The 23,501-nt window shown below is 32.0% G+C and overlaps 2 protein-coding genes across 3 annotated transcripts; one reads left to right on the forward strand and one right to left on the reverse strand.

Annotated features, from left to right (window-relative positions):
* Positions 1-35: 35 nt before the first annotated feature.
* On the reverse strand, positions 36-8,332 carry LOC145190108 (proteasome subunit beta type-3-like). Its single transcript, XM_090090406.1, has 6 exons — positions 8,185-8,332; positions 5,247-5,431; positions 1,307-1,414; positions 1,040-1,185; positions 527-653; positions 36-249 (listed from the first exon to the last, which is right to left on the reverse strand). Exons 1-6 carry the CDS (start codon positions 8,185-8,187, stop codon positions 201-203), a joined length of 618 nt encoding a protein of 205 aa, XP_089946532.1. The 5' UTR covers positions 8,188-8,332; the 3' UTR covers positions 36-200.
* Positions 8,333-12,699: 4,367 nt separating this feature from the next.
* On the forward strand, positions 12,700-13,861 carry LOC149887265 (uncharacterized). Of its 2 annotated transcripts, none has more exons than XM_090090998.1 (3): positions 12,700-12,766; positions 12,899-13,228; positions 13,418-13,861. In XM_090090998.1, the coding sequence occupies exons 2-3, from the start codon at positions 12,909-12,911 to the stop codon at positions 13,515-13,517; spliced, it is 420 nt and encodes a 139-aa protein (XP_089947124.1). In that variant the 5' UTR covers positions 12,700-12,766; positions 12,899-12,908; the 3' UTR covers positions 13,518-13,861. The 2 variants fall into 2 exon arrangements, with proteins under 2 accessions (XP_089947124.1, XP_089947125.1); XM_090090999.1 differs by having other exon boundaries at positions 12,730-12,766; positions 12,881-13,228.
* Positions 13,862-23,501: the final 9,640 nt, after the last annotated feature.

Here is a 23,501-nt window from a genome sequence, read left to right on the forward strand (position 1 = left end):
CTTGCAATCTTCGCGAACAAAAACGCAATTACAAGTAAATAATGAAGAAATTTAATACATTAAACAACGATAAATCTAAATGATAAATCTAAACGTTAATCCGAATTAATTTTGTATTCCCTGTTAACTTGAGCTTCACCATTAGAAGTGCAATCGAGAATTGTAGTTAATTCCTTTCCAGCTTCATATTCCATCGACAGCTAGTCCATTCGTGCTTTTAATGTTTTTGTGGTAATTTTATCTTTTTCGCTAAAGAAAAAAAATTAATAAAGTTTATTTCAAATCATTTACACAAAAAAAGTTGAATCATGTTTACTAACAGTCATCATATTATAAATTTCCTAGGTTCATCATTTTTGTTTATTATTAGCAGAAGTAATCTTTACTAATTAGTTTTTCTATCTTACGCTTATATAATTCGTTTTTTTCTTTATATTCATTATCATTCCACCTGTTTAACATTTTATTCATCTTTGATATTATTTTTCTGTAATGTTACATGCTCGGCCATACATAGTGTACTTACATTATATGCACGACAGCTCCCCAGCCTGAGAGACAATCGCGATCTTGTGCATTAAGCAAAGCTTGCGAAATCACCTCGAATAAGGAATCAGGATCTAGGTCAGGTTCCCAAAGAGATTCACACATACCTAAATATCACACTTTTACAAACTGAATCCGAAAAAAAATGAAACTGCAAACATTTATAGAAAAAGTTTTATATGAACACAAATCTGCAACTCTTGTGACTCTTTTTCATTCTATCAGCTTAAAAACTACTTTAAAAATAGTACGCACTATACATAAAGGTAATGGGTAAATCATTTGCTTGTTAAGTTACTGCAAGATACAACATCAAAGTCTCTAACATCCATATTAACCCTACGCATCGCATGATGAATAAACTGATTTACACAAACCATGGCAACAACTTTAACTAAAATTTCCTATAGAAAAACTTAAAGCATTATTAGCCCATTTTTAATAAATTTTATGTTTAAGTAAATTGACATTACGATGATGCAAGAATATGTACCATAAAGTTGATCCCCGCAAGTGCCTGCCACAACAAAATCTTCTGGTTCCATCGGACAACCGATAAGGTCACATGACGCTATGTAAGGCTCGTTAGTTTTCGGATGAAGTCCAGCAATTAGCGGCTCAACAAAATAAGGACCAAACCTTAAAAAATTAAACATTTTACAAAGAAAATAATCTGTTTTGATTGAACAGAAATCTAAAAAAAAAAAAAAGGTTCATGCCTTTTGCAGATATTATTTATGAACTCAAAGTAAATTAGTACCTTCGTCCGTACAAAATATTTGACATAATGGTCATGAAAGCCTTGGGAGATACTTTTCTATTTTCACGAAGTTCGTATAAATTTGTGCGGAATTTTGCTATATTTGATCTAAATGAAACATTGCTTTAGATATCATAAACATTAATACAATTTAAGCTATCTGTAAATTAAGATCTATTCATTTGCATATTTAGCAAAGGTGACTTTGTAGAACTTTACTATGAGAATTGTAACATTTTACTATGAGAAAGGTTAAAAAAGAAAAAAATGGGATTTTGCTGCTCCTATAGAATGGAGGGAGCCTAAAGATCATTGAATCACATAGTAAACTTTGAGCACAATATATAAAACAAAAACTACAGAACGAGCAAATCTTTTATCATCTAGTTGATATTTGGATTAACTAAGTGTATTTCAATAGTGCTTAAAAAAAAAAAAAGAATTCAGTTTTATCAAATTGTAAAACTTTTATGATATATACCTTATTAATCTTTCAAAAAACATAGCATTCAAAAGCATTTCTTCTTGAGTTTTTTAAACTAATTTATTAAATGCTTGGTAAAAACTTCTATCTTTGTTTTTTACTATATTTTTTTAAATGTTTTTGATTAATACAGTAAAATAAACAAAAAACTCTTAGATTTTACTAAGTATATTCCTTACTAAGTATATACCTTTACTAAGTAACACCTTGTATACTTTAAAATGAGAAAATAGAGGCAATATTTTTTTTAAAACAATATTTATTTTGAACCTTTGATAGAAATATCTACTTTTATAGGTATTTCTATAAGAAGTTTAAAATACGCATTACATGTTTTTTTTTTTATAAGCATATGAAATTTTTGAAACAGGCTCGGGTATGCTTAAGCAAAAAGTTAAAAGAGGCTCAAAAATATGCTAAAGCTTAAGCATATTTCTAATAAAATATGCTTATTTCAATACTTTCTTAAAGTGTACGCGTTACTTAAGGTTAATGGGTATAAGAAAAATAAAAAGTTGACTTATGCTCTGTATTTGCTTTGGTTTTAATGTAGCTGAATTAATGTTATAGTATGATAATAAAAAATAAAACATATATACTATATACAAATGTTATCAATAAAATCAAAGATATGAACTTCGCATTCCTTCTCGTCCGGACCAATAAAGGTGTCATCTGGAAGAATTTCGTTGGCACTTTCATTTATAGCATCATCTACCTCCACTGGTTGAATATCACCCTGATTTCCTATGGGTTGATCACTTCCAGGATCAATGATGGATGGTGGGGGAACTTTATAACAATCAAGGCCCTCTGGTTTAACTAGCGAATCTTCTGAGCCATCAGAAGTCATTAAACATCCAGTCATCGTCCAACATTTCTTCCTTTGCTTGTCATACTTTGAAGTGTTTAAAGCTTTCCATGCTTCCCCTGCCCAATGTGTAATCAAAATTCGTCTCTCTTTTGCAGTGTAGGGCATTTCATTACTGAACCATCTATCAGAATGATTATCTCTATCGAGCCATTTTTGATGTTCAATGGCAATAAGTCTTTTCAGAGTGGCAGCATATCCTGCGTCAACTGGTTGCCAAAGGTCAGTGGCACTTGGTAGACCGTACCAGAGAAGTCCTTTAGCAGCAGCCACAGCATCTTTAAAATCCTCCTGCATCTGTCCCTTCAAGTTGTCCAGCAAAAGAACAAATTTATCAAGCTTTTGTTCTTTTACAAATGAAAGAAGTGTTTTATCACACCAGTGCTTACAGACGTTTTGGTCTAACCAAGCATTTTGCTGGAAGTAAACGTGAATATCTTTGTGCCATGCTAACTTTTCGTCTTTTGAAATGCGTTTTCCTTGACCTCTAAAAATGATGGCTAGCTTTGGTTGCTCTCCTTCTGGGCGAAACATAATTTGAAGGGAACATTGCCTTTTTTCCAATCCTGAGCCGGGTTGTGAGATCCATGTATTATGTGTTGCACCTTGACCCTTGGGTACATACTCATAAGTTTTCTTACCATGAACAACAAAGGGAAGTGGGCTCTGGTCAACATTGAGCCTTTGTCCAGGTTGGTACCGTCCCCATTTTTTGTCGTAACTTGGATCTTTAGAACCTGTTCTGATACACTTTTCTCTGAATGTGGCATGCCATTTCTGTAATAATGGTTCCATTTCTTTCTTATGTTTCCTTTTGTTTCTTTGTTTCGATCTCATTTTTAACTCTTTTTTTTGTAAAAATCGAACTATAACATGAAGTTTTATTTCCACGTTTGGATCAATGTTTAATTGTATATTTCTAGCTTTACTCCAAAGCCAGGAAAAGTTTACAATATGACCTTTCGATCTGGCTTGTAAAAATTCATTGTAAATAGCTTCGTACAGTTCAAGATATTTTGTGGAACGTCTTCCCTTCAGAAACAATCTGCGATAGGATGATTCGGCATCTTTAATAATAGTTTCTTTTTTTTTAAGCCATCGCGAAATCTGACTTTGTGTTACACCAAACGACTCTGCTATAGTTTCTTGATTTGCCTCATAACCATAGGCGTTAATTGCTTCTGCTTTAAAGGCAGCAGTATATTGGTGGCGTTTCTTACCAGCTAATTGGCGAGACTCTTCACTTTTTTTCATTTCACTAACAACTTTGTTGACTATATTATTGAGCACATCTTTCACTGCTAGAGTGATAAGTTCTTCGTTTCTTTGAAGAACTTGTGATTGTGAATGTTTACAATCTTGTTTGCTAATTCCGTGAATAACTTTAACATGAAAAGCTAGTCCTTGTTGGCTTTTAAATAATTTTTTGCAATGTTTGCATTCAACACTAGTTTCAACAGCTTCTAACGGCAATCGGATTGCACTCATTTCTCCTCTGTGCATAACATTTTTTGTGAAACCAAACGCTGCCAATGTAGGCTGCTTTCTCTTTATTATCTTTGACATTATTATTATTATTTTATCAGTATCTGAAAATAAAACTTAAAAATAAAATAAACATTTTAAATAAGGTATTAAATAAACTACACATTAAAAGCGAGAGAGAGAGAAAAAAAAAGAGAGAAATAAAACACTTCAGAGCGACTTCTAAACTTTATGTTTTTATGTTCAAGTATTGAGGTTTAGGTTTTGCAATACAATGACTTCATTACTTCATTAAGTCATTGCATTGCAAAACATAAACTTCGATTTTTGTTGTTTTTGTTGGTTTAAATTTAGAAATATATTTAAAATCTTTAACTAAATAAAATTCTAATTTTTTAAATAGTTTATCAAGGCTCAGGAATATGCTTACATATGCTTATTTTTTTCCCAAATCTGAGCCTCTATATGCTTATAAGCGTTATGCTTATAAAAAAAAAAACATGTACTACTTTAAACTATGTGTTACTACATCTTGTAATAATAACTAATGTAATATAATAATTAAAATAGTAATTGCTACAAGTCTACAAACCTAAATAGTCACTGAACAAACTAAAATAAAAATATCGAAACAGTTTCACAATTCTTTTATGCTTTGATTTGTTTAAGGTAAAATTTTTGCTTTGTCAGCAAAGTTGATGCAGAAAGTACCTTTGTTTCATTTGTTTGTAAGATACTTGGAAAAACAAGATCATTTTAAAAGAGTAGAATGTCTTAAAAGAACCTTTAACTGTAGGTATATGTATTTAATTTACATATATATTTAGTTTGCATAAAGTATAATAATGGTCATGTGATATATGAGTATCTTAAATATCCGTGCTTAATTAAACATTATGGCAAAATGTATTTTATATTAAAATCAATTTTATCTGTGACATGTATAGTTTTATTTATTTTATTTCGATGTTCTGTGAGCTTGAGTGAGCATAAATGATTCTGCTTTTTTAGAAATTAAAGAAAAATTATTTAAATGTTTATTTTTTTTTTTCAAATATAAAGTTGAATTCACTAAATAGTAAAAAAAAAAAACTACATACACAGTTTGTATATCTGTTGCTAATCCTGATAAACCTAGAAACAACTTTTCGCCCATTTTAAATATTTTTTCAAAATCACAAGATATTGTTTGAAATTCCACTCCATATCTTCTATCTGCAGCAATTGCAACACAGTTTTTTCCTTTCATCGCTACAAGAGCAGAACCATTAATGCTCATTACACTCTAAAGAATTCAGAAATAAACTATATGAAATAGTAAATAAAAATATTTAAAATAAAAAAAATTACACACACACACATATATTTAGCAAAGGTGACTTTTTAGAAAAAATTTTACAATGAGAATGGTTAAAAAAAAAAAAAAAAAAAAAGGGATTTTGTTGCTCCTATAGTATTGAGGGAGCCTAAAAACCATACAGATGACTGATATTTCTGCTTGACCCATTAAGGTGGGTTTGTAAATGAAGAAAATAGGAACAGTTAAATATTCAAATTGCCATCTGCCATTCAACCTATTCTATTTTTGGGTAATTAACAAGTTCCTACTTCACCACAAGGTTATGATTTACAAGTAAAAATTGAAACAGAAATGAAAAAGAAATATAAAAAAAGAGGAAAACAAGCTTTCCACATCAAAATGATCCTGATTTTGTGTTAACAGATGATGCACCGTACAGATTGTGTCAAGTAGACTTGTTCAAGATCTAGACTTGTCACAGAAAAAGACAGAATGTCTAGGGTCAAGACTAAAGCAGAAGATCTTTCTCCAACTTGATGTCAAAGTTTCACATTACTGAAAACAGCAGCAGAATCTGCTTTCTTTTTTTTTTGAAAGGAAAAGTAATCTTGTTATTTGAATTGTTTTTGGATTAACATATTGTTGCATCTGAACTACGATCTAACAGAATGGAGATTATTCATAGACTCATCTAAACTAAGCTTGAAAACTGTATTACCGCAAAATGGAAACTATCTTCCTTCTGTTCCTATTGGCCATGCAGTTCACATAAAAAAGACTTATACATTACATAAAAGAATACTGGCCTGCAAGAAATTAAGGAAATCATCATCATTAAATCAAAAAAATGTTACTACTGAACTACTTGTGGATCCAAAAGATGTTCTTCTTCCACCCTTATATATTTAGTTTGGTTTAATTTTCTCAAAGGTATGAATAAAGAAGGACAAGTTTTTAGATATTTAAGAAAGAAATTTTCAAAAATAAGTGATGCAAAAGTTAGAGAGGTTGTTTTTGTTGCGCCACAAATATGTCAACTTAAGAAGAATCCTGCATTTGATAAAATTTGAAAGGAGATATGGGAAGCTCTCAAAGAGTGATTTGTGGATTTTTAGGCAATAAAAGAGATGATAACTACATTTAATTGGCATTAGTACTTCTACAAAAATACCATCAACCTGGATGTAATATGTCCCTCAAGATTCCTCCACTCACACCTAGACTTCTTTCCCCCCTAGTTGAGGAGCTGTTAGTGATAAACATGGGGAAAAGTTCCACCATGTTAACAAAACCAATAGACAAGTTTAATATTTAGTGATTTTGCTAAAAAAAAGTTTCATTTAGGATTGAACAAATAATTAGAAGAATTTTAAGACTTGATCATCATATATCTAAAAATGAACCATGTCATTTTTTGATGACTTTTCAAGGATTTGAAATCGAATTATTTTGTCATACCTTTTAAAATTATATTTTACTAAACGGTAAGCAAAACAAACCAAGAAATTTAGAGTAGTTTAAGAGTAATTTTTGAGTCACTCATGAATGTAAATTATTTCTTGACTAAAGGTTAGTGAATGTAATGTGGCTATATGTATAAATGCCAATGATGTGTAAAAGATAAAGGGAAATATAGAAGTATCCGTTTCAATGACACACTGTCAATATTATTGAAAAAATGGTCTTCTTTAAAGAAGTTCTTAGAGACCTGGAATGAAGCATTGTGATCATCGTCTAAAGGAAATTATGGTATGCACTCCTCCTACTGCATGTAAAACATTATTTGATAAAGCAATTTGCTAAAGCATTTGCTCAAAGTGTAAAATCTCTCAAGCATAGATATTAAACCTTTCAGAGTCTACACCTTTAATCTTTCAAAGCCTTAGAAACAAGATGAAAAAATGTTCAATGGACACCAAAAAAAACAAAACACATAAAAGGTATTTCCAGTTCTTTACAATAATTAATACTATGAGGGTATATCTGCAGAATCTCTAAGAACTTGAAACTTCTTAGAGGTTCTTCAGATATTGCAGAAGAATTGTTTTGGGGCATGCAAGCATTTGGATGTTGAAAGACCATCAAGTTTTGCTAACTACGTCACTTAAATGAGTTTTCAGAAACTGAAAAAAATAACGCAAGGTGAGCGCTTTCATGATAATAATTGAGTAACAGAAGAACTCTTCCAAGACTGATGAAGCTCAAAAAAAATAGTATATTACTGGTGGATCTTAATAAAAAACATTTCAAAAGTCAATCATAAAAGATTGCTAAAGAGACTTCATAAAGTGAAGATATGACCTCAATGAATGATTAGCATAAATCTATAAGAATATTTTATACCAAAGACTAGTGCTATTCATAACATTAGTAAAATTATTACATTTTTTTAAATTTTCAATTTAATCTTAAATTAAAAACTGAAAGTGATTAGGAGAAAACATCATTTTACTATATTTATGTTTATGAAATGTTGCTCAACGAATCATCAAAACAAAAAGGCTGAGAGAACTAAGCCAAATAATAATTTTTATAAATTCTCAATGAAATTTAAGGAGATTACATTATCAATAGTGAGGACTAAGAAAATAGTATCAAAAGTTGTTATAAATTTTGGAACAAGATAAGGAACGAGTATTATGCAAGATTCCGTTATTGCCTGGCAGATGGACAAAATCGTAATTTTCCATAAAGATTTTCTCTCATATCTAGGTTTAAAATTTTAAAATTTAACATACCATGTTTATCAATTAGCTTATCTTCTATTAAGTGTTAGGGAAGTTGATTGCTGATTTGGATTTTTTTCTAGAGTAAGTTTTAATAACTAAATGTCGCTAAGTCATTTAGAAAAGACCGCTCCATTTGGTTCGCACAAAAGCTGGCTTTATATTATTTTGCTCTACATACATTATTTTCAGTCACACTGACGATGTTGGGCAAAACCAGACCAAAAGCATTTTTTGAAAAGCGCATTTGAAATTTCAGTTGGCTTCAGAACCTTTTTTTTGTATTTTCTAAAATTTGTTTGCCATATACTCATGTAAAACTTTGTGTACAGTTGCAGGCATCGGATACAAGGGATATTTAGAAAAAATTGTTTCGCCGTATCAAGACAATATTTTTCAAATTTATCTAAATTAATTTGATATTGGAAAGACTTGGATAACAGAATAGTTCTACAGTTTTTTATAAAGTCTTTGTCGGCATATGTTATTTTGGCAAGTTTTACATCAAGAAATGCTCGTCGTGTCGTCATTGGTTCTTTCATAACCTCCCACTTTTGGTTTATCCACGTGAAGGTGTAAATTTTCAAAAAACCTTTTTTAGTATTTCCTTTTTTCTACATAACAAAATTTTTTTGTTATAAGTACCAGGAACTTGCCCTTTACACAAATTATATTAATATGATATGTGAACGATGCATTAAAAAAATCGTATTCAAGCATTTGATGTACTAATGCTATACTATAATGTATAAGGTTTGGTCTTGAATGTTTCTGTGATTTTGAATTCTTTAATAAAATCGTTGGGAGTAGCTCCACATATCGTACAAGTTGGTTAGATTTTGTTTCAGTTGATGTATTTAAGATTTTGACATCAATTAATGCCGTAAACAAGTTAAAGTTTATTTGAACTTTCTTATTCTTAGACAAAAAAAATTTTTTAATATCTCTAACTTATCAATATGTCCGTTAAAGTATCATGTTTTTCTTTTAAAATGTGCTCCATAGATTTTTTTCACGCATATCTCTTTTTTGAATTTTTTCATTTGTTAATAAACATTTTTACTATTATGTTTTCAATAAAATTTGAATTTCCTCCTTACGTTACAAGCCTTTTTTTTTTTTTTTTTTGAGTAAATTATAAATTATCTACGTAATCACATTATAGGAACAGTTGTTAAAAATTTCATTTATTTTTCAAAAGTTTCATTTATTTTGCACGCTACTGTATATTAAAACATTAAAAAAATCCTTCTACATATAAACTGAAAAGAATGCTGTAAAACTAAAATACAGTGTATAAGACTGAATTAGTAACTATTTGGTAACAAGGAACTGTATATTGTTATCAATGATAAAGAAAACGTACGTTAAAAAGGGTGCTTCAAGGGTTCAGGGCGCTTCCAAATCGCGACTTTAATAGTAGAAAATGTGGTACTCTTGTCCCTTAACAAATTTAACTTTTTTCACAAAAAAAAATTCCAGGACAAGATTAAAAATTAAAGTACAATATTTATCATCACTGAAACAGCAAAATGTACTCAAAGGAATGTTTGTAAAGCACCAGCTGCTCTTTCTTTAGGTCCGCAACAAAATGTTTAGGCATCTTGCCATCACCTCCAAATGAGTCTACAGTGGTACAAATTTCCTTTGAAACAGCGTTCTTTTCTTTGAATTGATTTTGTGTTCAGTTTTCTATTTGCTGCGATAATAGGCAATGTTATGTATATTGTTGCAATACTTGGTTTTTCAATTCGCTTGAATTATTTAATTAAATTATATACGCAAAAAATTAAAACTAAATTGATAACTTTCACTATAATTTTGTTTTAATTTTTCCTCCATAATTAAAGTTATTGGCAGATATGAGCTACGGGGATCAATAATATCCAATCAACATCTAATCTCGTGTTAATAAGGATGTAACAACATGTAACACATGTCATTGCAAATAGTAATTCTCTAAAGAAAACGCAATGACTTAAATTAGTTTAGAAAAGAGAAAAGACACCGATTTAAGAAGTTTTGTTAAAAAGCTGTTCAGTCAAACGCTCTTACCATCTATGATAGTGGAAATTATATAGCCGAGGATTTCCTCTTTCGCTATTGGTTGTATATATAAAGAGTTGCTATTAGGATTGGTCAGATAATTTTGAAAGTTGAATCGAGAACTTGGAATTCAGTTGGATAATTTTGAAGCTATCGTAGCTTCTTGGGGAGTAACTTTTACTTTTCCAAGTGTTTTTTATATTATTGATGTAGGATTAAAAAAATTTGCGTAACATTTGTTTTTTGCTGAAATTCAGAAGAATGCTTATACTGTTGCGATATTACAATATATAAACTTTGTTAAAAGTAAGTTTTTCATTTTTACAGTTTTTTTTTGATTTAAAAAAATTTTTGTAAATTTTATCTTTCATTGTTATTGATTTGTGAATGCTTTTTGTTAACCAAGGTTTGTTATGTTACTAGTTATTTGATTTTTCGTTAATTTTTTTGAAGGAGCATGTTATTTCAAATAAAAACTGAAAAAATTTGATCAACTTTTTTAATGGAATCATGAGCATCATTTTTTTCTTTTACAGCCATTCATACATTCAACATTCAAAATGGTTTGGATAAATTCAGCTTTTTTAAGATTTTTAAGCCCCTAACAAAACTTTCAGATGAAGTGTGCATTTGGGAATGCGGCATTATTATAAGCTGAGCAAGACGATCAGATTTTGAAGCGGTAAGAATGCCTGATTTTATATCAGAACATTAAAAACTTAAAAAATATTATCAATTAATGTCTCAGAATGAGTGGTTGAGTGGTTATGCGTGTCGGTTGTATAATAAAAGGAAAAAGAGAAATTTGAAACCATTAATTCTAAAAAATGTGAAACCTCATTGGATGTATTGTAATTGAGAAAAAAGTCAAAGTTAAAATCTCCCATTAAAATAAACATTTTTTGTCTTAGCTAATTTTCTTAAAAAAAGGATTTCGGTAGTGATAAAATGGTTTGACTAAGTGAGTGTTTGAGTTATTGAGTGATTTTTATGAGAATGTATTAACGAGGACTCAACAGAAATTCGAAAATGCTTGGAGTTACTGGAAATTCAAGCTATACGGGGTTCGAATTATTAGGAGTTTACTGAAGTGCTGTTTGTAAGTGTATACCGTGTGCACTGGAGATTAAGAAAGTTTTTTAATAGCCGTTATTATATATTACTTTCTCTGTGTAAATTTAAAGTGGAAAATTGATAATTTTTGTTGAGGACAAGTCAGCTCTAAGACAAAACAGTAAAAATTCAGAATTTACATCTATCACCTTTAGACATCAAAGAACTTTAAAAGTTGGGGATCAATAAGGTCCCACTTGATAGGAATTAGTAGAAGGCACTTTAAAATTTAAACAAAGTTTTTGTTTTAAGCACCCATAAGTTTATATATAATCAAAACAAATTAGAGATTTTGGTAAGGTCCAAGGGTCATACCCCCCTACCTATCAAACTTACTGCTCCAGCGTAAACTAAAGATAAAGAAAGAATTTAAATCTCAGTTAAGTTTGATAAACCCTTTAACCAGTTTTCATTGCAGACTAGCAAAGTTTGAAGTTCCATTTTAATTAGGAAATTTTGAGGTAAAGTGAATAATTATAAAAACATTAGACCCTAAATTTTTACAACTTTTAGGAAAAGTGAGTCTCAGTAAATAGCAGTGACTTTTTTCAAATCAAAAATGTCTTCTTTATCATTTAACAAAAATTTTCTTATTGCATTTTTTTAATGCAGTTCTTCAGCTCAAGCGAGATTTTAATATGGCTCTTGAGGTCGATGAGTCTTGCCACCCTATTAATAACTGATTAAAATACTAAAACTTTATAAAAAAAGACATTTTGGCATTTTTTTAAAAAAAAGACATTTTGGCATAAGAAAGTGGCGAATTGAAAAAGAATGGTAAACTCAAAGGAAAAGAAAACTGAATTAACCTAAAATAGCGGTTTCTGCAAAAGAAAAAAGAGGTTTTTTACGAAAGGTTTGCGGAATTTTATATGAAGTTTTTTTTTCATTACTAAGTGATATCCCCCTTAACGATCAATTTTTTTCCAAAAGAGAGGTCAAAAAAATCTTTTTTTTTTCAATGAATGTTTTACTTTATCTTTTATATAATTGTGAATAGCCCTCAGATTTTTCTCTTTTTTTTTTTTTTTACTTGAGTTGATTCGATTGTGGTTATTATAGTTATACAAAAAGTGTCGACGTTCAAATTAATACGAGAGTGCGCAATTCTGCAGATTAACCTAGCTCGAGCTAACTCGAGATATAACTCGAGTGTGTGCCTTAAGGGATTAAGATCCATTAACATTTCCCTTTAATTTCAAGAAAACATAAAAGATTTTAGAAAAACTTCTTTTTAGCTTAAAACTTTCATTCAGTTTATTAAAGAATTACTATTTCTATACTAGCTCATTCAATAGGGATTAAAAGTTCCCCCAATTAAAAAACGAGCCTTTGTAAAAGGTTTTCAAAGCAAAAACTTTTTGATGATTTTAAAACGAAACTATCTTAATTTTAAAAAGCAGTGTTAGTAAACCAGTGCGATTGTTAGGAACAGGTGATAAGTTTTGACATGATTTAATGTAAAAAAAAAAACAACGTATGTATGTATGTGTGTGTATGTATGCATACATGCATTTATGAATTAATACTAACTGTTTCATTTTCTAAGTTTCTATAAAAAAAACAGGTGAAAGGAAATGGAAAGTTCCAGCGAACCGAAGTCAATACCAATGAGCCAGTTGCCATTCACACCTCAAGGACTTGAGCAACCACAATTTATTCAACAGCAGCATATGCCACCACAGTACATGCCACAGCAATATATGCAACCGCAATATATGCAACCGCAGTATATGCAACCACAAACTACGCAGCCTGCAACAATAATAATAAGTCAACCTGAAAATGATTCTGGTGGAATGCGATGTAACAACTGCAATAAAAATGTTTCTAACTATGTTCTTTATGAAAGAGGATGTATGGCATGGACTGTTTTTACAATCCTTTTGTTATTAGGGTAAGTTTTGCTTACAAAAATTAACTTGAAAAAATAAAAGTTTGCATGTGTCTTAACACGATCAAGAACGTGAAGCAGGTTTTACAAGGTGTATTAAGGTATAAAAAAAATTTAAGTATTTTTTTAACAGTTCTTGTGTTATTAAAATAGATCGAATAGCCTGTTTACTGAAGGTATTTACTGTCTTAGATTTTGGCCGTGTTGCCTTATTCCTTTGTTTGCTGATGGTTGCAAAGATGTTGTTCATCACTGCTCAAAATGCAATATGCGCTTAGGAAAGTCAAAATAATTGTGTTTTATGCTTCATACGGTGAGACAAGAGTTGAAGATGCCTACTGATGAATTTTTAACAGACTTTTGTGGGTACAATATTATTTTTGACGCCACGCAGCAATAAATTTTTATTTGCGCCCTTTAGCAACACGTTTTTTATTAACTAATGCACCATTAGCTTATTTATGCATCATAATATTTCGTAATTGTTTTTGGCTTAAAATAATAATGATTTTGTTAAAATATTTTTAATTTTAAATAAATTGCTTTTGTAAATAGTATTAGTAGCAAATAAGTAAAAGTTCTGCGACTTTTTTAAATGTTCATGGTATATAGATGTCAATACGAGAGAATTTGAGTGGTAATTACATAATTTTATGCAAGAGACAGCTTTGATTTCAAGTAAATAATCTGCTGCATATTGCCCTTAATAACATAAGTATGACTATCCTTTAAATTCCTTTCGATTTAATGTTGTAATTGAGTAAAAATAATCTATTGAATTGTTTGATTCCGTTGGCTTTTAACATCTCGAAACAGAAAGAGAAAATATTAAAAAAAAGCAACAGATTTTATATACACTAAAAATAAAAATAGACAATTTTATATCCACTAAAACTAAAGAATATTGAAATTTAAAAAAAGCAAAAACATTGATTTAGATAAAATATAGCATAAGCAATTATTCTATGCAAGACATATATTGACACAGTAATATAACAAAAGAAATTACAGAAAGAAAAAATATATAATCAGTTTTGACTACAAAAAAAAAAAAAGAACTTTTAGAACCATAACATTATAGGCATATTAGATCAGTACCTGATCGCATATTTATTGTTTATAATAACCTTAGTACATTTATGAGGCATAGACTCGATTATTTGAACTTTTCTTATTTGTGGTTTGGCAGTTTGAATTTCCTGATACATACATACAATTCTGCAGCTTTTTTGAACCTGCCATGCAAACTTTTTCACTAAATTGTTTCCATAAACTCTCAAGAGAATTTAGGTTAGGAAACTGCGTAAGTCATTGAATTACAGTGATTTTATTTAAACCATCTTGGAAAAAAAGTCATTTTAACATTTTGTTTACCATCTGAATATTTCAGGTTAAACTTCGATTTATCCAACCGTAATAATTGTCTCTACTGTTCTATTATACCATTTCTGTCAGACTTTGATACAATTCTATAGCATTTCAAAAAGTTGTTTCCATAAATTTTCAAATTGATTTCAGCCAATGGATTGTGCAGGCCATTGCATCACAGTAAGTTTTTATGCGGTTTTTGCGATCATTGTATTATTGGAACATCTACTATCTACAAAATGTAACTTTTACCATCTCATTTATCAACCTTTTCACATTTCCTTTACCATATAAACCTTTCAGGTTAAACTTTGACTCACCTGACCAAATTAATATCCCAACTATCCTACCGTCCAATATCTGAAAACCTTTGCGAACTCTAAACTTGCTTTTCGGTTCAATTTTAAAGTAAATGGTTTATTTACTAGTGTTGTTACGACTTTGAAATTATTCGACTGTCGACTAAATCGATTAATGAATTTTTCAAAGTCGACTAAAATCGACTAAAACATTTTTAATAAGGGTCTGCGTCTCGGAATCGATTTCTCGAAATGAACCGGGAAACGCGTAACTAGACGAGAAATTTCCCGGAAAAAAATAACGAGACAAAGGAAACAATTATCCCGGAATAAAGTTATAAATCGGGACATAATTTTTTTCTCGGAATTTAAAAACTGTGTCCCGGATAATAATGAAACGTTACGAGACAGATCAATTATATTAACTAAGGGTCTGCGTCTCGGAATCGTTTTCTTGAAATGAACCGGGAAAAGCGTAACGAGACGAGAAGTTTCCTGGAAAAAAATAACGAGACGCAGACCCTTAATATTAACTAGATATCTTACTCGCGCTTTCGAAGTGAAGAAAATTTTTTGCCAACCAAGCTTGTTTTGCCAGCCAGAAATGACGCACAGTGACTCAAAACAGCAAAAAAATGGCACTAAAACCCTCACAGTTTTTTGGTAAATATAGTGCTCTTTTTTAAATAATATTAAATTAGAATGATCATTTATTTAAAAAGTAAAAACAGTTTTTTAATAAAACTTATATTTTACAATTTATGATTAAAAGAAATTAAAAATTTAAAATTATTTTCAAAGAAATCTAAAAAATGAGAGATTTTTATTTTGTAACACAGTGTTATAAAATGGGTTCTAACCTTGACTTTCTGACCCGAGAAAACCCTTTTGTGGAATGATAGCCCACACTATGGGGATCACTTGGATATAAGTATTAAAATCAGATTACAACGTCCTGGAAAGTTATTGATGTTTAAATTTTCTGAATTTATTGATTACACACATTCGAAATGACAGCTTGTTTTGCATTTTTACAAAAAGATATAATTTTAAATTCAAGTAAACAAACATACTGTAGCATAAAGAGCATTATGTTTTATGAAAACATAAAAAAAAAATTGAAAAATTAAAAGATATCAAGAAGATAAGCTTCCTTTATTACCAAACAAATATAATATTTTTTTATTCTTCTGTTTTTCTGTTTAACTTTTCATAAAAATTATTTTTAACTGTGAAAATAAGACAGTTTTTGAATTTCGGGAAAATTTTGGGAAAATAAAAATTTCGGGAAAAGGCATGATTTATTTACTTTATTCACGAGAGCAAAACTGCGCACTACTACAAAATGCGGGTTCTGGCTCATGAGCATTTTTGCGCATGCTCATGGCTATTTTTTTTTTGCGCATGCTCATGGGTATTTTTGCGTATTTCCATTTTTGTGGATTTTCATAATGAGATGACATAATGAAAAAAAAGGTTGTGAATGACTTAATTTATTCTTTGTAGTTCAAGTATGGAAAAAGATGTTTATATTTTTCTCTTCGCGTTTCTCTAATTCTTTGCGCATGTTGATTTTGTGTTGATCATCGTGGAATTGTATGGCCATTCTGTGTAATTCTGGATCAAAAGTGGGATTAATTATTTCCGGTAGTTCACTGTAAAGGAATTCCTCAAATTCTTCTTGTTCTGTAATACTCATCTTTTTATAGCAAGAAGAATTTATTTAAGTCATTTTCATTTTTTTATTTCATCTGTATAATAGATCCATAGAATTTCGCAAGTGATTTTTTTTTTTTAAGCGTAATAATAGGCTTGTCCTAGAAGAAGGTAAAAGCTTCCGGATTGACCGACTTGAGCATCACCAGAGTTGAGCGTGACAACGAGTCTTCTACTAGCTGCGACAGTAGGCATAGAATCTGCTTCTCCGAAATTTCTGTAAAAAGAGATGGTAGATGTAGAGCCGATGGATGAAGTGGATTGATACAGCAGTCCAGTCGATTTGTTGTTGAATGAAGTCAAATTTGCTCCATTCCATGAGGACAAATAAAAATCTTCCAATCCTGAGGAGGAGAAGATGCATGTGCTGTCACCGTCATATCCTGGAAAATACGTGTAATTGTTGGTGTTGTACGGTGTCCAAGGAGTGAGAACAGTGCCGTTACCTGGAGGTAGATTTCCGTCGTACATTCTGACTCTGGACTCCCACCAGTTTCCAGAGGCTCCAATGACGTGCATCCTGATGTATTTCAACGAGACACCATTTCCTTTTCCGCTGGTGTTCAGCAAAACGTATTCGCTGCCGTAAGTGGTATTCAAATATCGAAACGTTCTGCAGTACAGCTTGTAAAGAGGGATGGTAGCAGGAATAGAAGCAAGTGTGGAAATGAACGGTTGAATCCAATACGTGATGGCTGTTGCATTTTTGTTCACCAGTTGAATGGAGATGTCGTTTCTGAAAGGCATGTCCAATGTGAAATATCCTCCCAAGGAAGTGGTGTTAAACATGTTGCATCCCTGCAAAGAGTTGGCGTAAAAAGCTCCTCCCAATGGTGAAAAAAGCAAATCGGTAGCAAGTCCTGTTTGATCCACTCCAACTCCTTCCGTGGTTTCTGCATAATTCCCTACATTGATTTCTCCATCAGTGAAGATTCGAATGAAAACTTGACCTGGAATATTCGTTCCAGAGGTGCTGTATAAAGCCAACCACAGTCTTCTCAACACTCCGGATTTTCCGGAAAACGCAAACACTGGCGAAGTGGTTAATGCGGCTACCGTCTGAGACTTTAATCCCAAACTGGTAAAACTAGATCCTGGAATGACACTGGTTAAACTCGATTTTTGTAACAGCAAGTCTACATAATTCTTTGTCGCTCCATCTTGCGCGTTGACTGGATCAGTCACATTAATTAATTTATGCGAATTCAAATCCAAATCTGCATTTCCAACAGTCGTTCCACTTGAAGCATGCGTGTCTACATAATTTTTCGTAGCCGAATCCGAAGCTGATGTAGGTTCTGCTAAATTAGTTAGTTTATGAGCTGTCATGTTAATGTCAGTGTATGAAATAGTGTTGTAAGAGACCTTGGTGTCTACATACCCTTTTGTCGCTGCGTCTTTTAAAGCGGTAGGATCAGAAACGTTGATCAACTTGTGAGAGTTCATGTCGATGATCCCTGTGATGGTGCTAGATCCATCCGTTTTAACACACTGGCTCGAACTCACATCAACGTAATTTTTTGTGGCGGCGTCATGAAGATTAGTCGGTTCGTTCAAATTGATCACCTTGTGAAAATTTAAATCCAAATCTGCAGTTCCCACTACAGTTCCAGTACCACCTGTCACGTGATTGTCTACGTTATATTTTGTAGCAGCATCGTGTGCGTTGGTGGGTTCACCCAGGTTTATGATTTTATGAGAGTTGTAATCCAAATCTGCAGTGATGGTGCTCGATCCGTCCGTTTTAATATAAACGTTGCTGGCTGAGTCTGATGCAAGATTATCAAAATAAGCACTGAATTCGTTTCTGTTGAATTTGTCAATCATTTTTTAATGGTGAAAAATTTTTTTAAATGAGTAAAACTTTTAAAAAATTCACCAAAGGGTATTGACAACGTCTTGAAAGTTGTCTCCCTCTTCGCATTTTTTCAAGACGTAAAGACACAAGTGACCACAATAAGACGTGTTTCCAAATTGTACCCTTTCACTGTTGTAATAGACAGGACTTTTCAAATAGTCAACGAGCTCGACGAGAGGTGGTTGAGCGTAAGAGTCAAAGCTGTATTTTTTGTCTCCGTCTTTGAACCAACATACCCAATGAAACCCATCTGTGCTCGAATCACCCGTGTTGACAATTCCACATTCTTTTTTTCTTGGCTTTTTTGGCAACGCGTCTCTGACAAAAACTCCTCGAAAGTTTTTTATTTTTAGTTTTTTTGCTGCTTCCATCAACTGAATAGTGGATAAAGCCTCGTTTGGTAAAACAATTCCCTCCACATTTATTTTTTTGTTTCTCATTTTTTATTTTGTTATTTTTTTTAAATCCGCACGCGGATTCATGGAAATTCTTCGAATTTTTAAATCTTTCAGATCCGTGAAAAATTCTTCATTTTTGTCACTTACCTTTTTGTCTCTGCGATTATACCTCTGCACTCTTCGATCAACCTTTTTGACTTACCTGAAATTTCTTTGTTTTCCTCGATTATCTTTCTGCACTCTGCGATCAACCTTTTTGCCTCTGTCATTGGTTCTGGTTCTACCTCTACACCGTGTTCTACCTCTGTCATTGGTTCTGGTTCTACCTCTACACCGTGTTCTTCCTCTGGCTCATGTTCTACCTCTGTCTCTACCGATTTTTTCAACTTGTAGTGTCCATAAGCCAACGTGTGTATTCCATCTTCCAAAATGATCCTTTTGTCATCGTTAGAGCTGAGTGCGACTTTGTTGATTTCTTCGGTGTAGACATCGTGATGATGAGATCGTAAGACGTTCATTTTTCTGAGCTGATTTTCTTTTGTCATTAAGCAATCTTTATAATCTTGATGAGTGATGTGCTTTTCAACCACACATTTCTGAATTCCTTTGCATTTTTTGTGTTCTTTTTTTTCATTAAAGACTTCATAAGAGTAGAGCTTAGGACGAAGCCCAACAAACTCTTTAATTTGCTTACCACCTGCTTCATCCTTAAACTTACCGATAACCTTTTTATTTTTAAACCCAACGTCAAATGCAAAGTTTTGAATGGCAGGATGATCTTTAGGAAAGTCGCTCGTGTCAAACTTGCTTTCAACGCCATCAGCAATGTCTTTGTAAAAGTCTTCCGTTTCTATTTCATAAAAGAGTGAGTCAGTATCAGTCATGAGTAATTTCAGCTTATCCCCATATTTAGGTTTCATGTAGTCGTAGTGATGTTCATACATGAGTGTTTTGCTGATGTCTAGGATGCTCATTCCCAAGAAAACAGGTTTGTCGTAAAAAACAACTGCCTTTTCCATGTGAACCGCGATTAAGTTTTCATCAAAAATGGTGTTTCGTTTATATTTAATTTTTTTAGATAATTTTATAGCTTCTTTTCTCGTAGTAACGAGTCTAACATCAACGCGTTTTAGAATATTCTCCATGGTTTTCCCAAAGACAGAGTTGTTCATGAGTTTGAAAAATTCTTTATCAGATTCGTTTGTAGCTTCTTTTCTCTTATCGGTGTTGAGATCAATGTACTTTTTCATGAAAGGTTCTTCTTCAAAGGTGATACCTCGATGAATTTTAGTAGTGATCAACCCCATTCGTTCATAGAGTTTTAGGTTTTCATGGTGAATGACATATTTTTCCTTGTTGTTTAAATTGGGAACTAACTTTTCCACTTTTCCAACGAGCATTCTTTCAGGAGCTAAAGGGTAATCATTGTGTAAATCGTGAAGACTTTCAGGATAATCTAAATCGACTTCGAGAATGCAAGGCATGGATTTCCAATTTAAAAGTTCATCCTCACTCATCCAACTAAATCCTCTAACTGGAAGAGGTTTGCTCATAGCATATCCATAAAGATTATTGGCGTCTAAATATTGAAGAAACTTCGAAGGTTCTGAAGGTTTATAATCATCACTCATGTATTTGTTGTTAGCAGTTCCATGTCGATTGGAGATCATGCAGATTCCACCGCGTATTCCTTTTCTAATCATGTTGAGCATATCAATATCGGTTATAAGATCTATTACAACTTCAGTTTTCTTTAACATAGCATCCCAAGCCAAACCAGGAGAGGTGTAATACCAAGCAGGATCAAGACTGTAATGTTTCATACAAGTGTCTCTAAAAGTTTCAAAGACATCTGCCAGTATTAGCACATCCGACACGTTGTACAAATCGTGATAATCTCTAAATGTTTTGCATTGAAACGTGTTCCAAACCTTTTGCGCATGCGCGTATTCTTCATCGCTTATTCCCTCGTATCTAAGTTTTGAGAAAAACGATTCTTTTGGAGGTAATTGCGTTTCTTGAAATTTATCGAATCCGTCCACCCAATCGTAAGGGTACACACCTTTTTTACAAAGCAAATTAAATTTTTCACCTTCAAAATGTAATGAAAGGCTTTTAAACTGCTCTGGCTTTAAATTTTTAGACAAAGTATCCAAACTGGAGGAAAGGAATTTAAAGCTGTCGATGAACCTCAATTCAATTTTTTTGTTTTTTGGTTTTCCATCTTTCCCAATGTACTCTCCCACTTTGATTTTTTTCGAGAAGCTGATATATTTTTCTTCATTGTTGGGTATACAGGTGATCTTTCCACCTAATTTCTTGATGAACAAATGAGTGTCGTAACCAGACAAATTATGAAAGACAACAGGAATGAATTTTGGAAGTTGAAATTTTTTATTGCATTCGTCGTGAGCCGCTCCACGATATTTTCCAGTAAAATGACAGTGATCGCGTACTTTGTCGTCTTTGAGTTTTTTATTGCAAATGTGGCAAACTGTTGCGGATTTGAAATTATTTTTGTCCTCTTTTGTAAAAACCATCTTTTTTTTCTCGATTTTTCCAAAAAGTTCTTTTATTGTGCTTTCCAAATTTTCAACAAAAAATTGAGCCACGTCTTGGTTCTCGTTTGACGATACGGAAATGACTGGATCGTGCTCTAAAACGGTTTCATCAAAACATTTGATGTAATAGGAAAAGGAATTTGGAATGTGTCTTTGAAACTTTTTTGTGTAAGACTGGTTTGAGTTGGGAACGCACGAGTCTATCGGCTTGATAAAGCTTTCAAAGTCAGCATATACGATAAATGGAACCCTCATTGACTTTCCGATGCCTTTAAACTGTAGAGTTGAACCCTTTCTAGGAAGTTCAATTCTCATTGGCGCGTTTTTATAACAATCTTCTCGATGATTTTGAAGCTTTTCTTCTTGATCATAACATTGAAGACACCTTCTACAAAAATGTTGTTTTCTTTTACCTTTTGTTGCTGAGGAGCCTGCAAATCGACTGAAACTATTAATGAGACAGTAATGTTCTGTGTCTTTGTTTTTAATATACAGCAAATCAACATTATGCTTTCGATCGAGAAAGTCAGATATTTTCAAAGGGTTGGGTTTTTCATTTTCATACTCAAAAACGTTGATACTAATGTCTGGATTATTTTTTTCAAACTTGCTAATATTATGGTAATTCACAGGAAACTCCATCCCATCCCAATTCAGCTTTTTCGACTTTTCAATCAAGTCTTCATCAATTCTTTCGTTGTTTTTATTTTTCATATTCAGCGCTCTGGTAACTGACCATTTAAAGCATTGATTGTCGTTGTTTTTCATGTTGATGATTGCCTTTTTGTCTTTTAGATCGTCAGTCAGCTCAATGTGGGATCCACCGCTGAGAGGTGTGTATTCGATAAAGTTTATATCCATTCTTAAAATCTTAGATAGGATGCTATTAGAACCTAAAGCATTGTATTTGACACTATTTTCCAAGACTTTTTCTTCCATTTCGCTCATTAACTCTCTTACATCTGTAGCTGCTAGAATAATTTCCGAGCTGGATGAAAAGCTTGCTTCACGAGTCACTTCTTCACCAGTCATCATGCTTACAGATTTCATTTTGCATGTTAAAATAATTCTTACTTTTGTATTCCTTTCTCCTTCCATGGTTTGAATGGCAGACTCTCTTACCAAATTAAAAAAGGATGCAATGTCTTGATATTGAGAAGAAGGCTCGTAAGAATATAACCTAGCAGTACTACCCAACGCGTTTTCAGTCAACTTGAATTTTATTTTATAAGGCTTTGGCAAGGGCTTTTTATACACTGTTTTTAATACAAGTGATTTGATAGACTGTATCTTTTTATCGATTTGTTCCGCTGATTCGTTTACCTTCTCCTTGACTATTTCAGGAACGTAGGGTTCTATCCATTCTTTAACATCATTAAACTTAGTTTTAACATACGACGCCACACTTTTTGCAGTTGCCTTCAGACTTGAAAAAAATGAAGGTCTCGGTGGAATGACTGGTTTTGGTGTTATGACAGGTGTTAAATCTAAAACTGGTTCATCAAGGATGTGTTTTTGCAAATGAATTGGTTTCGGAGCAATAGGAGGCTTTACCACAGGTCTTGGTGGGATGATTGCTGGTTTCGGAGCAATAGGAGGTTTTACTACAGGTCTTGAAGGTTGCAAAGTCATTATAAGCTCACCTTTTCTCATTTTAGAATACCCTCTTATTTTTTGATCTTTAGCGATTTCTCGCAATTCTTTCACCGTTTTGTTTTCCATTTTTAATATAGCAAGAAATTTATTTAACTCAAAATCATTTTTTCTAATATTTTTTATTTCTTTTCAATTCTCTGAAAAAGAATTGAAAAAATTTTTTAAATCCGCACGCGGATTCATGGAATTTCTCACTGACTTTTTCTTTCTAGCTTTTCCGAATTTAAAATTTCAATCTTTATTCCATCTTCCACTTTTCCATTTCGACGTTCTAAATATCTCCATCCATGTCCTGTGTTTTTCATTGCTTTGTAAAGGGATTTGTATTCAACCACTTCCCCGGTTTCCATATTGGTTGTTTTCACAGACACAGGTTTATTTCGAATTGAAGCAAGCCTCTCGTATTTTGGATCGATCGGT

Source organism: Hydra viridissima, unplaced genomic scaffold (assembly GCF_058129835.1).
Source record: "Hydra viridissima isolate aposymbiotic clone 2 unplaced genomic scaffold, HvirCarnegie_v1 scaffold_6, whole genome shotgun sequence".
Lineage (NCBI taxonomy): Eukaryota > Metazoa > Cnidaria > Hydrozoa > Anthoathecata > Hydridae > Hydra > Hydra viridissima.

Excerpts from the sequence above, each read along its gene's own strand:
- LOC145190108 (XM_090090406.1), bottom strand. Across the intron at positions 1,415-5,246 it reads GCAACAGATATACAAACTGT|ATCAAATATAGCAAAATTCC; the intron begins GTATGTAGTTTT and ends TGTTTCATTTAG. Across the intron at positions 654-1,039 it reads TTGCGGGGATCAACTTTATG|GTATGTGTGAATCTCTTTGG; the intron begins GTACATATTCTT and ends TGTGATATTTAG.
- LOC149887265 (XM_090090998.1), top strand. The coding sequence starts at position 12,909 with ATGGAAAGTTCCAGCGAACCGAAGTCAATACCAATGAGCCAGTTGCCA. Across the intron at positions 13,229-13,417 it reads ACAATCCTTTTGTTATTAGG|ATTTTGGCCGTGTTGCCTTA; the intron begins GTAAGTTTTGCT and ends TTACTGTCTTAG.